Below are 18,384 nucleotides of genomic sequence, written 5' to 3'. Positions count from 1 at the left end.
GCTCGCCGGTTCGGCCTGGCGCAGGTGCTATCGCCGGGAAGCCAACGCCGGCAGCGCGGCGTGCGAAACCCTGTCCCGGCAGGCGGCGATGGGGGCAGGGGTTTTGTGCGTCCCTCCGGGGGAAGCCACAAGCTCCCAGGGCTGAGGTGGCCCCTGCGCCCTGTAACACACCCAGCCCGATGCAGGATCCCCTCCCCATCATCCCAACACAGCAAATAGCGCACACGGAACGACGGTGACGAAGAGTGGATGGGGAGGTGGAAGGTGCGCTACGAGGCAGCTGCCAAAATCTAGCCAGAGCCTGGGCATCTCTGCCAGATGGAGGACGTTGCCCGCCCGGCCAGGCAACCATCAAATGGGTTTCGGCAGCAGCCGTTGCGGCCGGTTTGGGTCAAGATGGGAGAGAATGTTAAATTAATAAACAACTCGACCTGTTCTTGCACAGTGAACTGATTTATGAACCATTTCTCCTTTATGGCTGTTGGGTTAGGGCCAGACATTTTTGACTATACCTCTGTAATGTGTATCAGCTGTAATCGGAGAATAACCCGGCTAATCCCTGGAAAACACAGGCACTGCCTACACAGGCAGGCAAAGCTTAACTTCAGGTGCCGGCTGCCAGCAGCACGGCAGCGTACGAAATCCCGTGGGCAGGGGTCTTTTCTCACGCTCAGCACTACGTGATGCCTCCCCATGATAAACACTCGTTAGGAAGACGCCGTTCTTCCTTTCTTCTCCTTTTCAAAGCCAGCAACCGTACAGCATAAATTTCCCGAGTACGTCTGAACCCTTGCCATGCTCATCCCCGGCTCTGCCGCCACCGCCAGCCTGGCCCGGCCTCTCCTCTGCTTCCTAAAGGCAAGTAAGACAGATGAAAGGGGACTCAGTGTTCGCCTTTTCATTTACACAAGGTGCTTCAGTGGAAGGCTGGTGGGCTGCAGACAGCACGCAGTGATTTAGTAAATTCATTTTTAATCAAGTCATCTTTAATAAAACCATCTCAGGTCTTTATGTGGGCACCGAGGCAGCAATATAAGTGCTCATTATTGTATTTCTTTTATACTTCAGTTAAAAGTTACCTTCCGTCTACACTGCATAATCATCAACCAGAGCAGCCAGCCAGCCCGGCCTTTCCCCACGCCTCGGGTCTGGCAGCACTTCTAACCCCTCAGCCGAGGCACGCGCGATGCCGCTCCCAGGCCGCCCAACCAGGGGCGAAACGCCTCAATAATCCCATCGGCGCAGCCCCGGCAGCGCGGCCTCGGTGCCGCCGGGGTCCTTGGCTGGCGATACAGCCACCGGTACGGAGCGCAGAGCTCGATGGACCTCCACGGGACACGGGCAACCACGGCCGGTGGCATGAACTGGAAACAGAGACACTCGGGACGGGCAGAAGTGCTGGCACGGTGGGAAAAGGAGGCTCAGGCTTGCTTGGCCGCCTGCAACCCTCTGTGCCTCCTGCGGGCGGTGAGGTTTGAGGCTATCCTGAAGAGCAAAGATCTGTGCATTTTGATCGGGATGTTTTTCCCACACGTTGCCCTTTTTTCCCACGCCATTCCCCATCTCCAGACTGAAGTGCTCCAGGGACAGTCACTGCAGATATTTTCTGCCACCTTTGTGGGAGCTGCTGAAGAAATGCCCATTCTTGCAACAGATACATTTCTGAGCGCTTCATAAACACTAAGGAATTATTTCTGTCCGCTGATGCCAGCAGCACAGCGAGGATCGCTTTGAGCAGAGCAATGCTGAAGGAGATGTAGATTGGGTGAGCCAAGTGACAGAGACATCAGTGTCTCGGCTAGAGTCTTAATTGCCTATTTCTAATTGCAGTGTTTCTCATCCCACTCCTATTGCTTTGCTGTGCCTACCTGAGCAAGATAGGCTGCTTCTGCTTTTACCTAAACACGACAACCTGCTTCTCCTAGAAGACATTTATGCGTGGATTAATCGCCCGCAGTAAAAAGGGCCACGGCGGAAGAGACGCTTTCACAAGAGCTGTACAGAGGTGGCTCGGCACCTGTGTGCGCATGCCGAGAGCGCAGACAACCAAGGAGAGCGTGGAGGAGAGGGGCATGTGCTGTGAAGTCCAATAAACCTGTCGAATTGCAGCCCGCTCCCGTATGATGCAGCAGCTACCACGGCATGCAAAATGAACATGATTTTCGCTGCTGGGCCTTGTTTTTACAACTCAGCTCTTTGACAGCAGTGCTCGGGCTGCAGTGCAATGCTGTCCCGGGAAAGCAAGCACCCCCTGTGCATCACCGAACCTCTCGCCGCTCCTTTGAAGTGTGTTAACCGAGTGCCCAGCACTGCCGGCTCTTTGGAGGGTGGCCATGGCTTCGGGACTTCTCGCAAAACCATTGCAAAGACAAAGTAAAATCTGCTGTCCTTCCAGTGCGCTGTAATCATTGACTTGTGTCAAAAGGTCTGGCTTCCCTCCCAACTTCTTCTGCCTTGGAGCCAAACCACTGCTCCAGTTTTTGATGCAAATCCTGAGAATTATTTAGCAGCAACAGCTCTTTCTCAAAAGCCAACGACACCAGTGCATTTTTGCCTAAAGGAAACATTGTTCTTTCTGGACAACTTTTCCTCCATTTTCCTCTAAGGCAGCACTGGGAGATCTCAGGACTGTGTCTCTAATAAAATATTCATGTGACGGCTATTCATTATTCATGTAGGCTCACAATGCTCGATTCAGCGGTACTGCCAGCCTCAGCCTGACAAGCAGACCCATTAAGAACCCCCCCCAAAGCACCCCTGCAAGAACACTGAGACAATTTGGCTCTGTGCACAACTGCAGCTGCCTGAACCCCCTTCTTTCCAGCCGTACTCAGAAGCATGCCGGCACCATAGGAAAAGGGGGAACCTGCTCCGCAAGCTCCCCCATCTTTTGGTGAAGGTCTTGGTCCCCTCTAGGAAGAGCAGCACCCCAGGGAGGCTCTGAAGCACGGCTGCCTGGCTGAGGCTGAGCCCTGAGAAGGCACCGACCCTGCCGGGGCCCTCAGGCGAGTTTTTTAGACTCCGCTTCTTCCACCAGCCCTATGAAGATAAAATCACCTCCTCGCCTGGCAGGGTGGGGGAAGGTTAATTAGAGAGAGCTGCCTGCATCTTTGAAGGCGCAAAGCACCGGGCGGGAAGCCGGCAGGGGATTTCTCCAGCTCCCGGCGTGCCGGCTCTGCCTGGGCAGGCTCGTCCCTGCTGCCCGCCGCTGCCTGCACTGGCTCCCCCTCCACATGGGCAGGGATGGGCCCATGGGGGCAGCCCCCAGGATGGGGCGTCGAGCAGAGGATGCCGCCCCGACACCACCTCTGCACCCCTTGGCTGGCAGCATGGTGGGAGGATGGGTACCCGGCACAGCTCCGCTGGCCCGGCGAGCCCCCCCCGAGGGTGCCGTGACCCCCGAGGGAGGGCTCTGCCCCCCCGGCCACCGGCTGCCCTTCTAATTATAGCTGCGGGCGCAGGAAGCGCCGGGGCCGCCTGTGCAGGAAGCGGGGTGTGCCGCCCTCGGTGACTGAAAAACAACCGCGGCGGAGGTGTGCCACCACCGCCACGGCCCCGCCGAGCAGCACAGCCCCGGCCCCGGGGCTGTCCCCGGGCTGTGGCACCCTGAGCTGCACCGGCATCGCCCTCAGTGCACCCAGGAGAATCCAGGGCATGGACCCCCATGGTCCTCACACTGCCCTGGCATGGCCCGTGCCCCCAGCACCGACCCCCGCAGCCCCACCGGGGCAGGTCGCCGGCAGGATGGGGTGCTGCTCCCCTTCGGAGAGGCAGGAGGGCAGCAGGGGCAGCATGAGGCATCCATGAAGGGCTATTAGGGACCCCTCTCCCTGAGCAGGAGATGCTGTTCCCTGCCCTGCCGACTCATCTGAGGCTGAGACCCAGCTCCCAGCCACTGCCAGTGAGACCTGGATGATGGCTGGTGGGGCTGGGGGCCATGGCACCCCGCCTGCCCCATCGATGGACCGCAGGGCCCGGGTGCCGCTCAGCCTTTCCGTTTCACGGAAAATCCTGACAGTTCAGCATTTCCTTTGTCCTGGTTCGGAACAAAGAGTCGAAACTTCAACGTTTAGCCTAGTTACAGAGCCTCTGAAATACTTTGTTTTGGAAAACACTGAAATACCGGTTTGAAAAGTTTCGCTTTGACTGTGTCACTTTGGCTGCTGCAGCATGATAAGCTCCACCGCTATCTGAGAGGAGAAAGTCTGGGATGTTTTTCATACGCTGACAAAATCAATACATTCTCATTAATTATTCTGGTCTTGTCATATCAACTTTTCCCAGCACCTTTTCCCGCTACTCTCCCCAACCAGAGACCCGCATCAGCTCCAGATCCAGCTGCTGGGCACAAAAGCCATCCCTGAAGCAGGGCTGCTCTCTGCAGGGTTTTACCCTCTCCCACCGGACAGGCCCTGGCATCTCCCCATGCCGCCACAGGGCAGCCAGCACGGGCAGCCCGGCATCCCCCTCCAACGGCGGCGGTGGGCAGCTGCCCGCCTGCCTGCGCCCCAGCGGGGCAGCGGGCATCCCGGAGCTTACAGTCTCCTGCTAGGCTGCAACCATGGGCTCCAGCGCAGACCGGAGCGGCCAGGGGAGGAGGAGGATGGAGCGGGGCAGGGAGGGGGGTCTGCCAAGGGCCAAGTGCAGCACTCGCGGTGCTGCCGGCACAGGGCAGGCTGGGCCGCGGGGGAGAGATGGTATCTCACAGACTTTCCCACGCCTCGCACAAGCTCTCCAGGCGGGCACACGCAGGCAGGTGATGCTCGGTAGCTGCTGGGGCATTGCGTAAGTAGAGAGCAGGCTGCTGTGCTTCCCCCGGGCTACAGGGCCGTACAGATAAGCCCCCAGCGTGCATGTGCTACACAGCATGGGTGCTGCCGGCCTCGCAGGCAGGGAGGGAGCCTCGTGCTCGCTGGGAACCAGGCAGCATGCCCTGGCCCCGCAGGGCAGGCTCCCCTCTCATTGTGCCTCAGCTTCTCCTCCTGGCAGTGAAATACGGACATCCAACACCACAGGAATAGCCCCACGCTTGGAGCGGGTGCTCCAAGCTTAACTGGGCTGCTCCCTGCTGCCAGACTTCAAAGAAACACCGTGGCACAGCCCCTCAACCCAGCACGGGACTAGGAGGGGTCAGAATTTCGTTTGGGAATTGCCATCACAGGCCACCATGATTTGCAACGTGCTCTTCTGTTGCCAAAGCATGTAGTGGTTCTCCATGCCCAGAACTGAAGCAGCTGCCGCACAGCAGCAGAGATGGTCCTGAAGCTAACTGGGCCCATTAATGAAGCAAGGAAGGCTGCAATGGTCTCCGGCACACCAACTGGTGAGCAAGCGCGGCGAGGAACTGCGCTGAGACAGTTTCCATCCTCGAGCAGGGCTGTAACCACAAGACACCTTCCCTGCAGCTGCACTTCCAGCCGGCCCGGAGGCAGCTGTGCCTGGGGTGCTGCTGCTCCCCAGCCACCACCTGGAGCTTCCAGCGGGTCTCTGAGGGGCTGATAAGGAAACCTCTGCCCCGAGAAGGCAACGCAGCAATGGAACTGCTGCCAACTTGGGGGCTGGGGAGGTGGTGGGGAGGGCAAGGGGGTCAGAGCTCCTCCTCACCTTACACACTGCTGGGGTTTGCAGACAGGTACGCCCAAGGGCTGTCGGAGAGACACGGGGCTCGGCAGCCTCTGCGAGCCATGCTGTGAAAATTTAAGGTCTTCATTCCTGAGCATGGGTTACTTTAATCGGGGTGACAGAGGCACCTGCCCAGCATGGCTCTGCAAACAGCTCTGTGGGAGTAACTACCACAAGTGTCTGTGCGCCAGCGCCAGCCCCCCTGCTGCTAACCTCCCTCTGGAGGCAGCGCCGCAGGGAGGCCTGGGGGGCTCCTTGCCCGCTCCATCCCACCTGGAGCAAACACCTTCCCGCAGAGCCACCAGCCCGAGACCCAGGACAGGCTCCTCTGCCGACAGCCGGAGGCAGGCAGGGCTTCGGCAAGGCAAGTCCCACTCCCGTGGAGAGCCTGCCGTGCCCACACGTCTCAGAGGAGCAGCCGGGGTTGCTCTCGGCCTTGCAGCTCACAGGCGCTGCTCAGGGAGGTGGCAGCCGCTGAGCACGGGGCAGGCGTGGGTCTGGGGGTGCGAGCCGGGAGCTGCGGGCTCTCAAGCGCAGTGGTTCGGCAGGACACCTCAAGGGGAGAAGGCAGCTCTCTGGGCACCGTGGGAGTGCCACACCACATGTGGGTGTCACATGTCACCCTAAGCGGTTGGATTTATTTTATGTGCACAGCAGTGTCTTCTGTTTTCACCTTGCAAGACAAAGAAGACAAAGGAAAAGCACATTGGATGCTTCTGGAGATGAAATGAATTAGCTGTACAAACCAAAGTCTCTCTCTCCCTGCTCTGCAGCAGGATGGTCCCGCAGGCTGGCAGGAGCTATCTGCACTGGGCTGCAGCACGGCACATAGCCCCTCCCGCCCACCACACTGACAGCATTGGGGGGCTCCCAATGGGTGCCCAGCACCCAGCCTGCGTCAGGCCAGCCAGGGCCAAAAGCAGGGACCCCAGCTGGCGCAGGCTGCTGCTGGGCACCGCCGGCCGGGGCAGACCTCAGCCCCTTGCCTGCCCTCCCGAACAGTCCCAGAGGGACTTTGCCCAAGAGGCAGACGGCTCGGTTCAGTACGGTGCTGAGCCCAGACGAGCGTCTCAGTGGGCACTGGGCTTTACACCAAGGGGTCCAGCCAGCTTGCCCCGGCCATGCAAGGGCTCGCGTGCGCTGACTGGTGCGTGCCCGGCCCATGCAGCTCTCCGACTGCAGTTTTCCCATAGGAAAATGGGAGCATTAACACGTTCATGTCTCAGGGCCAGCAACAGCCTTCCTAATGCTGCGAAAGTGCTGCGCTAGAGCCGCCAAAGACAGGAAATGCAGCGTGTTACAGCTCCACACCCACCACCGGCCTCTGGAAACCATAGATGCGGTCAGGCGTCCCCTGGTACCAGCTGTGGCTGAGCAGCCTCAGGGCTGACGACGCTGCCCTCCAATGAGGGGGTATTTCTGAAATGTAAGCAAATGGGCGAGTGCTTTTAATAATTTGACGCCGGTCATTGTGGTTACTTGCAGTTCCCAAGTAATCTGCTAGATGGCATAATGTAATAATAATAATAACGATAATGATAACGATACACGGGTTTGTTTTCATTGATCCAAACTCTAGAAATGATTTGTCAAATAATTTAAGCAGGCTTTTACATATTTTACTGTACGAGTACGTACCGCTCCCCTTTTGTCGAGAGTTTATTCAAACCCTGACGAAGTGCCATTCTCTGCAACTATGGAATTTCTATTCTTTTTGGCAGAGGATATATACATGACACAAGAAGCTATAGCAACGACACACAGACCAACTTTCCAAAGCTCTCATTATGTCTGTGACTGTACTCGAGCAACCCCAGCAAGAAATTACAAGACAGCTTCTTGTTATTCGGCTGCTGCGTATGAATAAAGAGCAAAGCATTACTCACACATAATAGCTTTTATTTGCTGCAGGCCCTTCGGCTCTCAGAGCCGGACGAACCAAATCAAAGGGAAGATTATGTTGCAAGAGTGGGACTCCTGCACAGCACGCCCTGGCCAGGAAGGCTGCTGGGGTTTGGGTTCTCCCGGGCGCGGGGACTCCCGGAGCACGGGGCCCCGCAGTGGCCTCGGGATTTTTATCAGTTCGGGAGGTTTTGAGCTGCCGGTCCCCCCACGGCTGCCCTCTCCATCCTCCCCGCCCCTGCTGCTGGAGGCTGCAGGAGAGCGCTGTGGCACCCACCCTCCGCGCGTGGTCGTGGGGACGGCTCTCGCGTGAGCACCCAGGGCGGACCGCGCCGTGGGGACCGAGCCGGGCGGCAGGCGGGGCGGGCCGCCGGGGGGGGGAGGGGCGCATCGCGGGCCGGGTCCCCGCCGCGCCCCGCTCCCCCGCGCCCGCGGCCGGGGCGGCAGCGGCCGTTGCCCCCGCCGGGGGCCGCGCTCCGCGGGGCCGCGCTCCGCGGGCCGGGGCGAGCGGGGAGGGGGGCCGCTCGGCCGGGCTGGCGCCGCCCCGTGCCCGCCCCCTGCCCGCCCCACGGCGCGGCGGGGCCGGGGCCGGGGCCGGGGCGCCGCGGCGGGCGGCGCAGAGCGGCGGCGGCGGGCGGGCGGCGAGCAGCGCGCCGCCGGCTCGGCGGGCCGCGGGCAGCGGGCGCTCCGCCCTCGGTGCGCGGGGCCTCCCCTCTCCGCGCCCGCGGAGCGCCGGCGCCCGCCTATATCTACGGCCGCGGCGGCCCGCCGCCCGCAAGGATGTGAGGCGGGCGGGCAGCCCAGCCGCCGCCGCCGTGGCATGCCCCCCCGCGCCCGGAGCCGTCGGCGCGGCGCCTAGCCGCGGCTCCGCGGGGCGATGCTGCCCTGGAAGCGGAGCAAGGTGGAGCTGGTGGCGGGCGAGGCGCGGCGGCAGAGCAAGCCCAAGGGGTACGCGGTGAGCGTGCACTACTCGGCGCTCACCTCGCTGGCCCGCGCCTGCCCCGAGAGCGCCCTGCACCGCGTGGGCAGCATGTTCCGCTCCAAGCGGCGGAAATTCCGCGTGACCAGCGAGGACCCCACGTACACCGTGCTCTACCTGGGCAACGCCACCACCATCCAGTCCAAGGGCGAGGGCTGCACCGACCTGGCCGTCTGCAAGATCTGGAGCAAGAGCGAGGCGGGCCGGCAGGGCACCAAGATGAAGCTGACCATCAGCGCACAGGGCATCCGCATGGCCCACGCCGAGGACAAGGGGCTGCGCCGGCCCGGCCACCTCTACCTGCTGCACCGGGTCACCTACTGCGTGGCCGACCCGCGCCTGCCGCGCGTCTTCGCCTGGATCTACCGCCACGAGCTGAAGCACAAGGCGGTGATGCTGCGCTGCCACGCCGTGCTGGTCTCCAAGCCCGAGAAGGCGAAGGCCATGGCCCTGCTGCTCTACCAGACCTCGGCCACGGCGCTGGCCGAGTTCCGCCGGCTGAAGAAGCGGGACGACGCGCGGCACCAGCAGCAGCAGCTGGTGGGCGAGCAGAGCATCCCGCTGGTGCCGCTGCGCAAGCTGCTCAACGGGCAGTGCTGCTACAAGCCGCCGGTGGAGCGGAGCCGCAGCGCGCCCAAGCTGGGCTCCATCACGGAGGACCTGCTGGGCGAGGAGCAGGAGGAGCGGGCCATGCACTGCGACTGCGAGGACATCCTGGAGGCGCTGGGCGAGCCCGAGGGCGAGCTGTTGCGCGCCGGCGCCGGCCGCGGCGAGGGCCCGGAGCTGGGCCAGCTCCTCCGCGACCTGGGCGAGCTCAGCCTGGGCAACGACCTGCGCTCGCTGCGCGCCGACCTGCGCGTCCGCCGGCTGCTGTCCGGCGAGAGCACGGGCAGCGAGTCCTCCCTGGAGAGCAACGGCCCGGACGGCGCCGCCCCGCCCTGCAACGGCGCCGAGCAGCCGCCCCCCGGCGACCCCGAGACCGGCTGAGCGCTCGGCCGCGCCGCTGGTGCGCGGTCCCTTCCGGGCGTGCACGGCCCGGCCGGAGCGCACCGGGACCCCTCCGGCCCCGCCGAGGTTGCACCGGCGCCCCTCCGGCAGTGCACCGGGACCCCTCCGGCCCCGCCGAGGTTGCACCGGCGCCCCTCCGGGAGTGCTCGGTCTCTCCGGGAGCGCAGCGGGGCCCCTCCGGGCGCCCTGGTTCCCTGCGGCGCCCCTGCGTCCCGCAGCATCCCCGGGAGCGGCCGCCCCTCCCGGTGCCGGTGCCGGTGGCTGCCGGAGCCGGGCCCCAGCCCGCCGTGGCCCGAGGAGGGGAGGCGGCCGCGGGCTGTTTACCTCCGGCTCAGCCCTTGAAGATCTGCCAAATTCCTGGAATAGCTTTCCCCGGGGAGGGCGGCGGGAGGGAGGTGTTGCGCCTTGTTTACAGTCAGAAATCTCATATCCGAGAGGGCCCCCCCGCCGTTTTCTCCATTAAAGTCACTCCATCGTGCTGTCGTGTCCGAGACGTTTGCACTGTTGTGAAATTTTTTTATTTTATTACTATTTTTAAGCTAGACCCTTTTTTTGGGCCCCGGTCCTGTCCCCGGTCTCAATGCTCTAGATCTTTTGCTGTGCAAAAGATGACTCTACTTGTGGCTGTTCACCTGTACATAGGGAAATGTATGCAAATACATTTTGTTATTTTTAAGAACACCACCATTGCGATCTCCTCTGTTTGCACATACGTGAAGAAAATAAAGATGACAGTAATTTAAAAGAAACTGTGGTCGCTGTGGCGATTTGGCCTCTGTGTGTGTGTGTTCCTGTAAGAAGATGGGGGGGAGAGATCCCTTGGGGTGTGTTGTAGGTGCAGGAGGGCACCGCACAGAAAAGCCCTCACAAGCACCGAGCATGGTTCCTGAGCCAGCGGGAAATCTTACACTGCAGGGAAACACATCAGGCACTTAAGGTCTCACAAGACACAGGGATGAGATTTTCTCTCTGCAGCCTCTAACGATGGGCAGGAATGTGTGAGAAGCCTCATGTTGGGACTCTGTGGCTGGATCGGAGGCTCGAGAAACGTAACAGCGTGGTTCTGAGGCTGCCGTGGGGCTCATGCGGGGCGAGCTGCCCTTTGCCTGGCAGCGCGCTCGTGGGCGCTGGGAGTGCCGTGCAGCCCTCACGGGGTTTGCAGTCGGACGCCGCCACTGCAGATGATCCCTCACTGCTTGCAGCGCCAGCCCGAGACAATTTCATAACCTCACCCAGGCTAAGCAGCGAAGTTGATTAGCCACAGGACTGCTGCGGTATTTTTAGCTGTAAATCTGTTTGTAAGTGGCAGGCTCCCAGGGCAGTAGAGATGTTCCGGTTTCATTTGTCCCCAAGTGGAGGTATCAATTAAGAGATAATTAATCTGGCATTTCTGATGTCTAAATGTTTTCCACTGTGCCTGTGCTGCAATCGGGCGAGTTGCAGGAATGTCAATGAAAAGCCCAACCAGCTGCCGGGGCCAGGCCGCACTCCTTGTGCAAGGAGCCAGCCTCCGAATTTGTAAATATCTCATTAAAACAGATTGCAAAATTTGCCACCGCACCGCGAGAAGCTTTTACCATTGCCTCAGTGTGAGTCAGTCTGAGGAGGGAGGCACGCCGGGGTGGTTTGCACAGGAAGGGGTAATGGCGAGAGGGAGGAGCCCCCCTCAGAGCAGACACCTTCTTGTCCAGGTCCCGCTCAGCCTGTGATGGGCAATGAGATGCAGCAGGTGACAGTGGCCATGGATGGATTTGAGCACACTCAGGCCAGCACTGCTGAGACGAACCTCGCAAAAGAAAAAGTGCCTCTTGCAGCTCTTTCTCAAGCAAAGCTCCCCTCGCCTTTCCCAGGGAGGGAAGGGGCAGGCGATGAGGGGAAAATGAAACACTGGGGAAAGCTTATCCTGCACTGCTTTCCCCAGAGTGGGGGCTGAGAGGCTGCCTTGCCCGCAGCGGGGCACCTTCAGTGCCCTGGAGATCACGAGTGCCCCAAGTGTACGCTCAGGGCTCTGTGTCACTGTCTGCTCTCTCTTGGGGTGGGGGGAGCGGGCAGCACTGGGAGAAGGGCAGTGGTACGGCGCCCCGAGAGCAGGGCACGCCAGGCACGCCGGGGAACGCACGGGCTGGTTTGAGCTAATCCCAGTTGCTGAATGACCGGGCGGTGTTTGCTTTTACATCCTCTGTGTGTGCTTAAAGGCGGTTAATGGCATTAGCTCAGTCAATGCCTTTCCTCTCTCCAGAAGAGCCATCATGTCTGCAACAGTATGGAAAGGTTTTTATTGCATGCCGGAACTGAAAGCAGAATTCCCCGAGCAGCACCAGCAGCAGCCAGGGCCTGAAGCATTTCCCCTTGAAGCCATTAGCAGGGCTACCGTGCAGTTTCCTTAGAGGCCTGTACAGATCATTAGCTGTAAATGTAGGGTCCAAATCCCTTTGTGCCTGGGATATTTTGGTACTAGAACCATTGAAAAAAAAAAATCATACAGATATCTGCAGTGCTAGTGCGAGGTTATTGATGTGTGCTTAACTGCTGTGCCCTCCCCGTAGCAGCATGCATGGGCCTGCAAATGAGAACAAGTGCATGTGAGGAGAAAAAGGTCATTATATTTTCTGCACAGCAAGTCTGAAGGAGCATCTCCCTAGGATAAGGAGAGGAGGAGAGAGCAAGACCTTCTCTGGAACAGGTTCGAGTAAAGGGCTGAGCTGCTAATGATTTTCCTTTGAAACAAGTAGCTTCTTGCCAAGCTGAAAAGCCTGCTGCTGGCTGGTGGGGCGGCAGCCCCAGAGAAGAGCAGGGCTTTGGGAAAGGCCTCTGTGGGACACGCAGCCTCTGCTGACTGCCATTGAGGCCGTTCCTGTCTCAGGCTGTGCTTCCATCGGTGGAGGACAAACTGTTCTGTGGTCTCTGCTCAGCGCTGGGGCTGATGCCAGCCCCTGTGCCAGGGCTGCTCCCCGCAGATGAGGTGCAGCGTCCCACCGAGCGCGGCACGGCCCCTGCTCAGGCTGTCAGCAGAGACGCGCGTTCCCCCGTCGATTGGGCTCCATCCATCAGCGCCAGCTCAGCTCTAGAGCCGGGGATGGTGAATCAGCCCCTGACGCAGCTGAGGCGCGTGGGCTGCGCAAAGAGCAGCGCAGCCTCTGAAACGCTGCTCCCCACCAGCCAGCAGCCCCATCCCAGGGACGGGCCTGCAAAGGGAGAGCACAGGCAGCCTGATTGCTCTGCCGGGAGGTTTGGACTGTGTGGGGAGAAGTCAAACGTGGGAGCAGATGTTTGCAGGATTACCAGTCAAGCATTGCTATCTGCCTCTGGTGCAAATCACTGCCCTGCTCACCGACACATCAGCCAGGGCTCGGCAGGCTGTGCTCCTGCCGGGGCTCAGGCAGCCCTTGGAGGGTTCCAGCACAGCAAGGTTGAACACTGAGCTCCACACACCGCCGACCTAGCGGACAGCAGGTGATGAATTGGCCAGAAAATACCCATAACAAATGATACAACACCAGGAAAGGCAATGATCCTGCTCCAAAGGCTTCAGCTGCTGGTTCGAATCCGGCACATGGGGCTGCTACTTTGGCAAGTCGGCTTAGGTACCTCACCAGCTGCCTGAGGTTTCCAGAGCATGTTACGGCTAAACAGAGCATGTGATTATTCCAGGCAACAACAATGATACTCTTAATATGAAGAGATTAAGGGAAAAAGAGCACTTATTGCTAATACTATTTGTTGACTTTGTGTATTTGCTGGTGTACTCCCGACTTGCTCCTGCACGTAGGTAATGAGGCTGAGGGGGGCCACACAAACGTGGAAGTCTTTGCAGGATCCCACGTGCAGCTTCTTGTTTTTCTCCGCCCTTAGCATGCCCTTCTCCTGTCCTTAGGTCATCCTCATCCACAACCGGAAAAAATATCATTTACAACCAGAAAAATTAGCCAGTGGTCAAGTGGAGCGAGCCAGGTCACAAAATGACTTTTAGCCCAGACTGCGGTACTGATTTAGATCCAGAATTATTTGCAGTCAGTCTGGTGACATGCCTGTACGGGTGACATCCAGTTTGTCTGGCCAGGGGCAGTGCTGCGAGAATTGCTGTCTGAGGGGCTGGTGCAAGTCACCAGGCCAGTTGGTGAAAACCTCTTGCTTTTTGGGGTCTAGAGGCAATACCCAGTATCGAGTACAGCTCCAGCCCCTGGGGCAGTTCCGTGTCACCTTCAGCACACACACTGTGACTCTCACGGGGAAGCAGGAAGGCACCAGGATTTCCTCCTCGGCGATGTGTTGGAGAAGAGCAGCTGACCTGTCCCACTGCTGTTAGTCATTCCCAAGACACCGCAACTGTCCTATTGCCCAATTTTCAGCCATCACACCAAAACTCCCCATTAATTAGGGGGAAAGCCCGCAAATCTCAGCCTGCAAAGGAGGCGTGGGGCCAGATCTCCTGCCTTCCTACCTTCCAAGGGGGTGTGGGTGACAGCAATGCACAGCCCCTGGTGAGGACCTGTTTCCTGGACGAGGGTGGCCAGGGTCCCATCGGTGATGGAAAAAATCGGCAGGGCTGCAAGCAGTGCACAGTGCCAGCCGGCTGTGCCTCACCTCCCGCTTCTCTTAGAGTCGGGAGGAAAAAACCCTGCATTTCCAAGGCCAGCAGCAGCCCCAGCTCCCGCAGAGCCTGCGTGCTGCGAAGGCGGCTCCCCCTCCGCACCCCAGCCGCTGGTGGCAGCGGGGGCTGTTTTCCCCAGCAGCTGGAGGGGGATGATGTGCGGGGACAGGAATGCGAGGGCAGGCAGCTGGGGCAGGGCATGGACAGCATGGGGTCTCAGAGGCCAGGCCAGGTCGGTTCATCCGCGGGGCCCCGCAGATGAACCGACCTGGCCTGGCCTCTGGGGTTCTGCTTCTCCCCGCAGCTCCATCACCCACCCCAGGCAAGGTGACACCTCCAGCTTGCTGCCTGGTGGCTCGCAGGGGGCTGCACCTTGGTTAATGCCCTGCAAGGTGCATGAGCTGGGGGGAGTGGAGGGGTGGAATTGGCCGCTGCTACGACCCGGCGTGAAATCAAACCGATGCATTCAAAAAAACATGACATTCCCCCTTGCCGGTGGGGGCTCTGCCCGGTGGGAGGGCTGAGTGCTACAAAAACACTTGGAGAAACAGTTATATAATGAAGGACATGGGCCCAATCCTGCCCTCGGCTTGACATGATGGCTCTGCAAGGAGCTGAGCTCCAGGCTGCAGCTGCCCAGCACCCTCCAGGATCTGGCCTTGGTCACGGCGCTCCATGCTGCTGCTGAGGAGTGGAGGTGAGAGAAAGGCTGCAAAATGCTTTTTCCCAAGCTGCGAGATGCTCTGCATGTTCAGCATCGGTAAGCCAGGGCCCAGCTCCCATCTGCAGGCTTAAAGCAAGCCCCATTGGTAGCAGGAGCCAGGCAAGGTCTGGGACAGGATAGCCCAGGGCTGCTGAGGGGAATGGGGTTGCTCGCTGCAGGCATCTGGGCTTTCATACTGCCCTGCAGCTCCATCCCAGGTGCCCCAGACCTGGTGGCACATCATGGTACACACCATCTGTCCCCACGTCCCGAACGTGTCCTCATCTCTGCGGGAAGGATGTGAGCTCTCCCCTGGAGAATGGGCCCCAGCAAAGGGCTGTACCTATAGAGCTCCTCCCATGCTCTCCTGCTCCAAAATGGGGGGCGGCTGGCCAGCCTGCCTCCTGCAGCTGGTCCTGCTGCCAGCCCGCACAGAGAGGTGACATGCTCGGCGTCACGTCCAGATCTGGAAATCTCCGCTGCACCAGCACAGGCGCTCTGCAGACCCCGGGAACACAAGGAAAAGGCTGTGGGACTGGACTCATCGCTCTTCCTGCAGCACTTTGAAGTTGCATGCAGTCTGCTCGGATGCATGAGCAAGCTAAACTGTGACATTAATTAGAGCTGACAGCGTTCCTGGAGGGAGCCGGCAGAGAGACAGCGCCGAAGCTGCTGCTGCTGGGGGATGGAGATCACCCACGCTGTGCGCAGAGCCGGGCTCTGCAGCAGGCTGGCCTGGGCATGCCGTGGCCCTCGAGTCCTGCTACACTGAGCTCTCTGCTCACTCCGGCTCCAAAAATCAGTGTGGCAGGTACACCCTTAGCCCCGAGGGACAGGAGACTCGGTGCCTGAATCCAGCCCTGGCAGCCACCTCCTGCTGAGCATCTGCCCAGCATCGCTCTGCCCTTTCCAGCCAGCCCTGCCTGCAGCCCAGTGCTGCCTTTCCCAGCCCTGCACGCTCCCCACCAGCTCCCCCCTCTTGCTGTGGCTCCTGGCCCCTGGAGCGCTCCAGCCCTCGGGGCTGCTGTCTCTCACACAGCTCCTTTCCCAGCCCAGTTCCATGCTGAGCAAGAGCTGCCACTCGCTGCTGTTTCAGCAAGTGCCGGAGGATCACCTGCACCGGCACACAGTGCGGGCAGCCCGGAGCGGTGAGGGCTTCTCCTCCTCTAGGCAGGGAACGGTTAAGGGAATTAGAATGAAAAGTTGATATAAATAATTTGGTAGCTCCTGTAGGAAGATTGCGATTTAGCTTAATTATCATAATTACATTTTCAATCTCTCTGCTAATAATTATGAAACAATAGAGCCAAATGTGCATGCAGCCGCCTGCTTTCCCAACCAGCGACTTCTCATTCCGCTGCATGAAGCAGGTCCGTGGGGACGGCGAGGCAGCCGGCAGGGACGGCGGGTAGGGATGCGGTATTTCCCCAGCACCTTGTTCTGGGCATTGGGAAGCCTCATTCCCCTCTGCCTGGCACAGGGATTTTAACTTAATCTCCAGGACCACCAATGGAATTGTCCGAGAGCAGCCCGCTTCAGTGCAAAAACATCTTCTCTTCTCCTGACAGTGGAGGCGAATAGTCTGGAAATACTTGTTTCCGACGGGGAGGCCTGCGCTTTCTTTGCCTGTGCACACCGTGGTTGCTGACCCCCAGGGGCAGCTCCGTCCACATCCGCGGTGGCCCAGGAGATGAGACTGGTGCGAGTGGAGAGCCGGTCCCAGGCAGCTACTGGCAGGAACATTCATTGGCAATAGCTAATTAAAAGTAGAGCGTTAGTGATGATGACTTCTGAACACGGACAGGACTGTGTTTGCCCTGCAGCCTGCTTCTGTCTTTGCCCACCTGGGAGGAAATGGAGTCTTCCTGGCAGCAGGGGCAGGTCCTGGGGTCCGTGCCCTGCCTGCCACCTTCTCTGGGGGTCCCAGGAGAGCCTGAACCGAAGGCAGCTTGCCAGGGCCCCAGCAGCAACAGGCACCCTGACCAGGAGGCAAATGAGCAAGGGGAGGATGCAGCTGCAGAAAGCTGGGTATGTGCTGCGTCTCCGTCATGCGCAGACCCCTGAGGAGCAGCCAGGGCCATGGGAAGCCCTTCCACCATCCACCTTCATCTGGGATGCAGCCTGACCCTCCTGGAGGGATTGCCAGTGCAGGAACACCACCCAGGTCCCTGCCGTGCTCTGCAGCAGCAACAGCACCCCATGTCCATGTCCTGCGTCCCCCCAAGTGGGGGGGATACCTCCACACATCCAGCTCTGATCAGTACAGGGCTGGGGCAGGTCTATGAGCTTGGGCTCCCCTGGGGCAGTCTGCCACTGTCCCTGCAGGTGACACTGTGTTCCACCCTGCCTCCCACCTGCCACACTGCTCTGGCAAGTTGTGGGATGAGAACTGAGCCGCTTATCTTTAGTGCTGCTCTGCAGCACTGATTTTACTTTCATAAGCAACGTCCAGGCTTCAGAGAGTGTCTTGTAATGCAAAGGCTCTGCATGGCAAGGAGGGAAGTCCCTGCACCGGTACAGCAGTTATCCCCCACGCATGACTTTGCTGCAAAAATCCTCTGGCTCCAGCGCTGGCTGGAGCAAGGTCTCAGCAGATTTCTAGCAGAGCATACAGCATAGTACAGCTGTGCAGGAGACCCTAAGGTCCACCAGGATCTGCTGGAGCTGGTGGCTAGGAGGTACAGAGCCATTGCTAGGAAAGGCCGCCGGAAGATCTGCCTTCTCCCTTTTTGGACTCCCAGCCCAATCCCATAGAGGCCTTTTGATTACTGCTGCTTCGAAGTGAGCTGAACCCACTGCCGCTGCCCAGCTTTCACTGCTGTTGCTGAAGAGAGAAACGCTAAGGAAACAGGCCCTCCAGGCTACCGCCGGTGAGCAAGGCAGAAGAGCGAGGACCGCTGCAGACAGCGGGTATTGCAAGGACCTGCTGCGCAGCGGTAGAAAGACTGAGAGTCCTTATTGCACTTCTGGGCTACCCCAGAATTGGGGTTCATCAGCCAGGCCATAGACAGTCATTAGTTCTGCTCCCCAATTTGGGCTGCCAGGACTTGAGATATGACCGGAGCTCAGGTGCGCTCCACAGTGACGCAGCATCCCAGCGCCTGCGAAAGCGGCTCCGTGGACACTTACATCCACTTCTCCATGGCACCTTCTTGAGTAACGCTGTGCAGAAAGATATTTCAGGACCCAACGTGACTCTCCCTGATGTCAGGTCCAATTCGTTATATCCTGCAAGGGAAAAACGTCCCCTAAAGCCAGCTCTGGTGGGACAATGACATTAAGACATCCCAGGTGCTCAGGGTTCCCTGAGCAAACCGGGAGCTAAACATAACCCTGGGGAAGTGGCAGAAGGGGGTGGCTGCTGTCCTCTGCACCGAGGTCTCCTGGGGAGCTCTGCTCCTGCGCTGGCCATCCCTTCTCTTTCATAACCTGACCTTCCTCTGATCTGTCCCTGAACGGGCAGCGGGCAGGATTCACCTGCAGCAGAACTAAAGCAGGGATCAGCCTGGGCTCATCTTGGTGGGCTTGACTCATGCTGTACCCACCCCTCACCAGGGCCCATCAAATCTCACTGTAGTT

General features: G+C 59.6%; 1 protein-coding gene across 1 annotated transcript; it reads left to right on the top strand.

Moving 5' to 3' along the window:
• The first annotated feature begins 8,293 nt into the window (after positions 1-8,293).
• FAM43A (family with sequence similarity 43 member A) lies at positions 8,294-10,260 on the top strand. The gene has a single exon (XM_075158398.1). The coding sequence runs from the start codon at positions 8,402-8,404 to the stop codon at positions 9,488-9,490; it is 1,089 nt and encodes a 362-aa protein (XP_075014499.1). The 5' UTR covers positions 8,294-8,401; the 3' UTR covers positions 9,491-10,260.
• The last annotated feature ends 8,124 nt before the right edge of the window (positions 10,261-18,384 follow it).

The sequence above is a fragment of the Calonectris borealis genome, chromosome 9, assembly GCF_964195595.1.
Source record: "Calonectris borealis chromosome 9, bCalBor7.hap1.2, whole genome shotgun sequence".
Taxonomy (NCBI): Eukaryota; Metazoa; Chordata; class Aves; order Procellariiformes; family Procellariidae; genus Calonectris; species Calonectris borealis.
This window is presented reverse-complemented; position numbering and strand designations above follow the sequence as displayed.

What these genes read in the sequence shown, in the direction of transcription:
- FAM43A (XM_075158398.1), top strand. Translation starts at nt 8,402, where the DNA reads ATGCTGCCCTGGAAGCGGAGCAAGGTGGAGCTGGTGGCGGGCGAGGCG.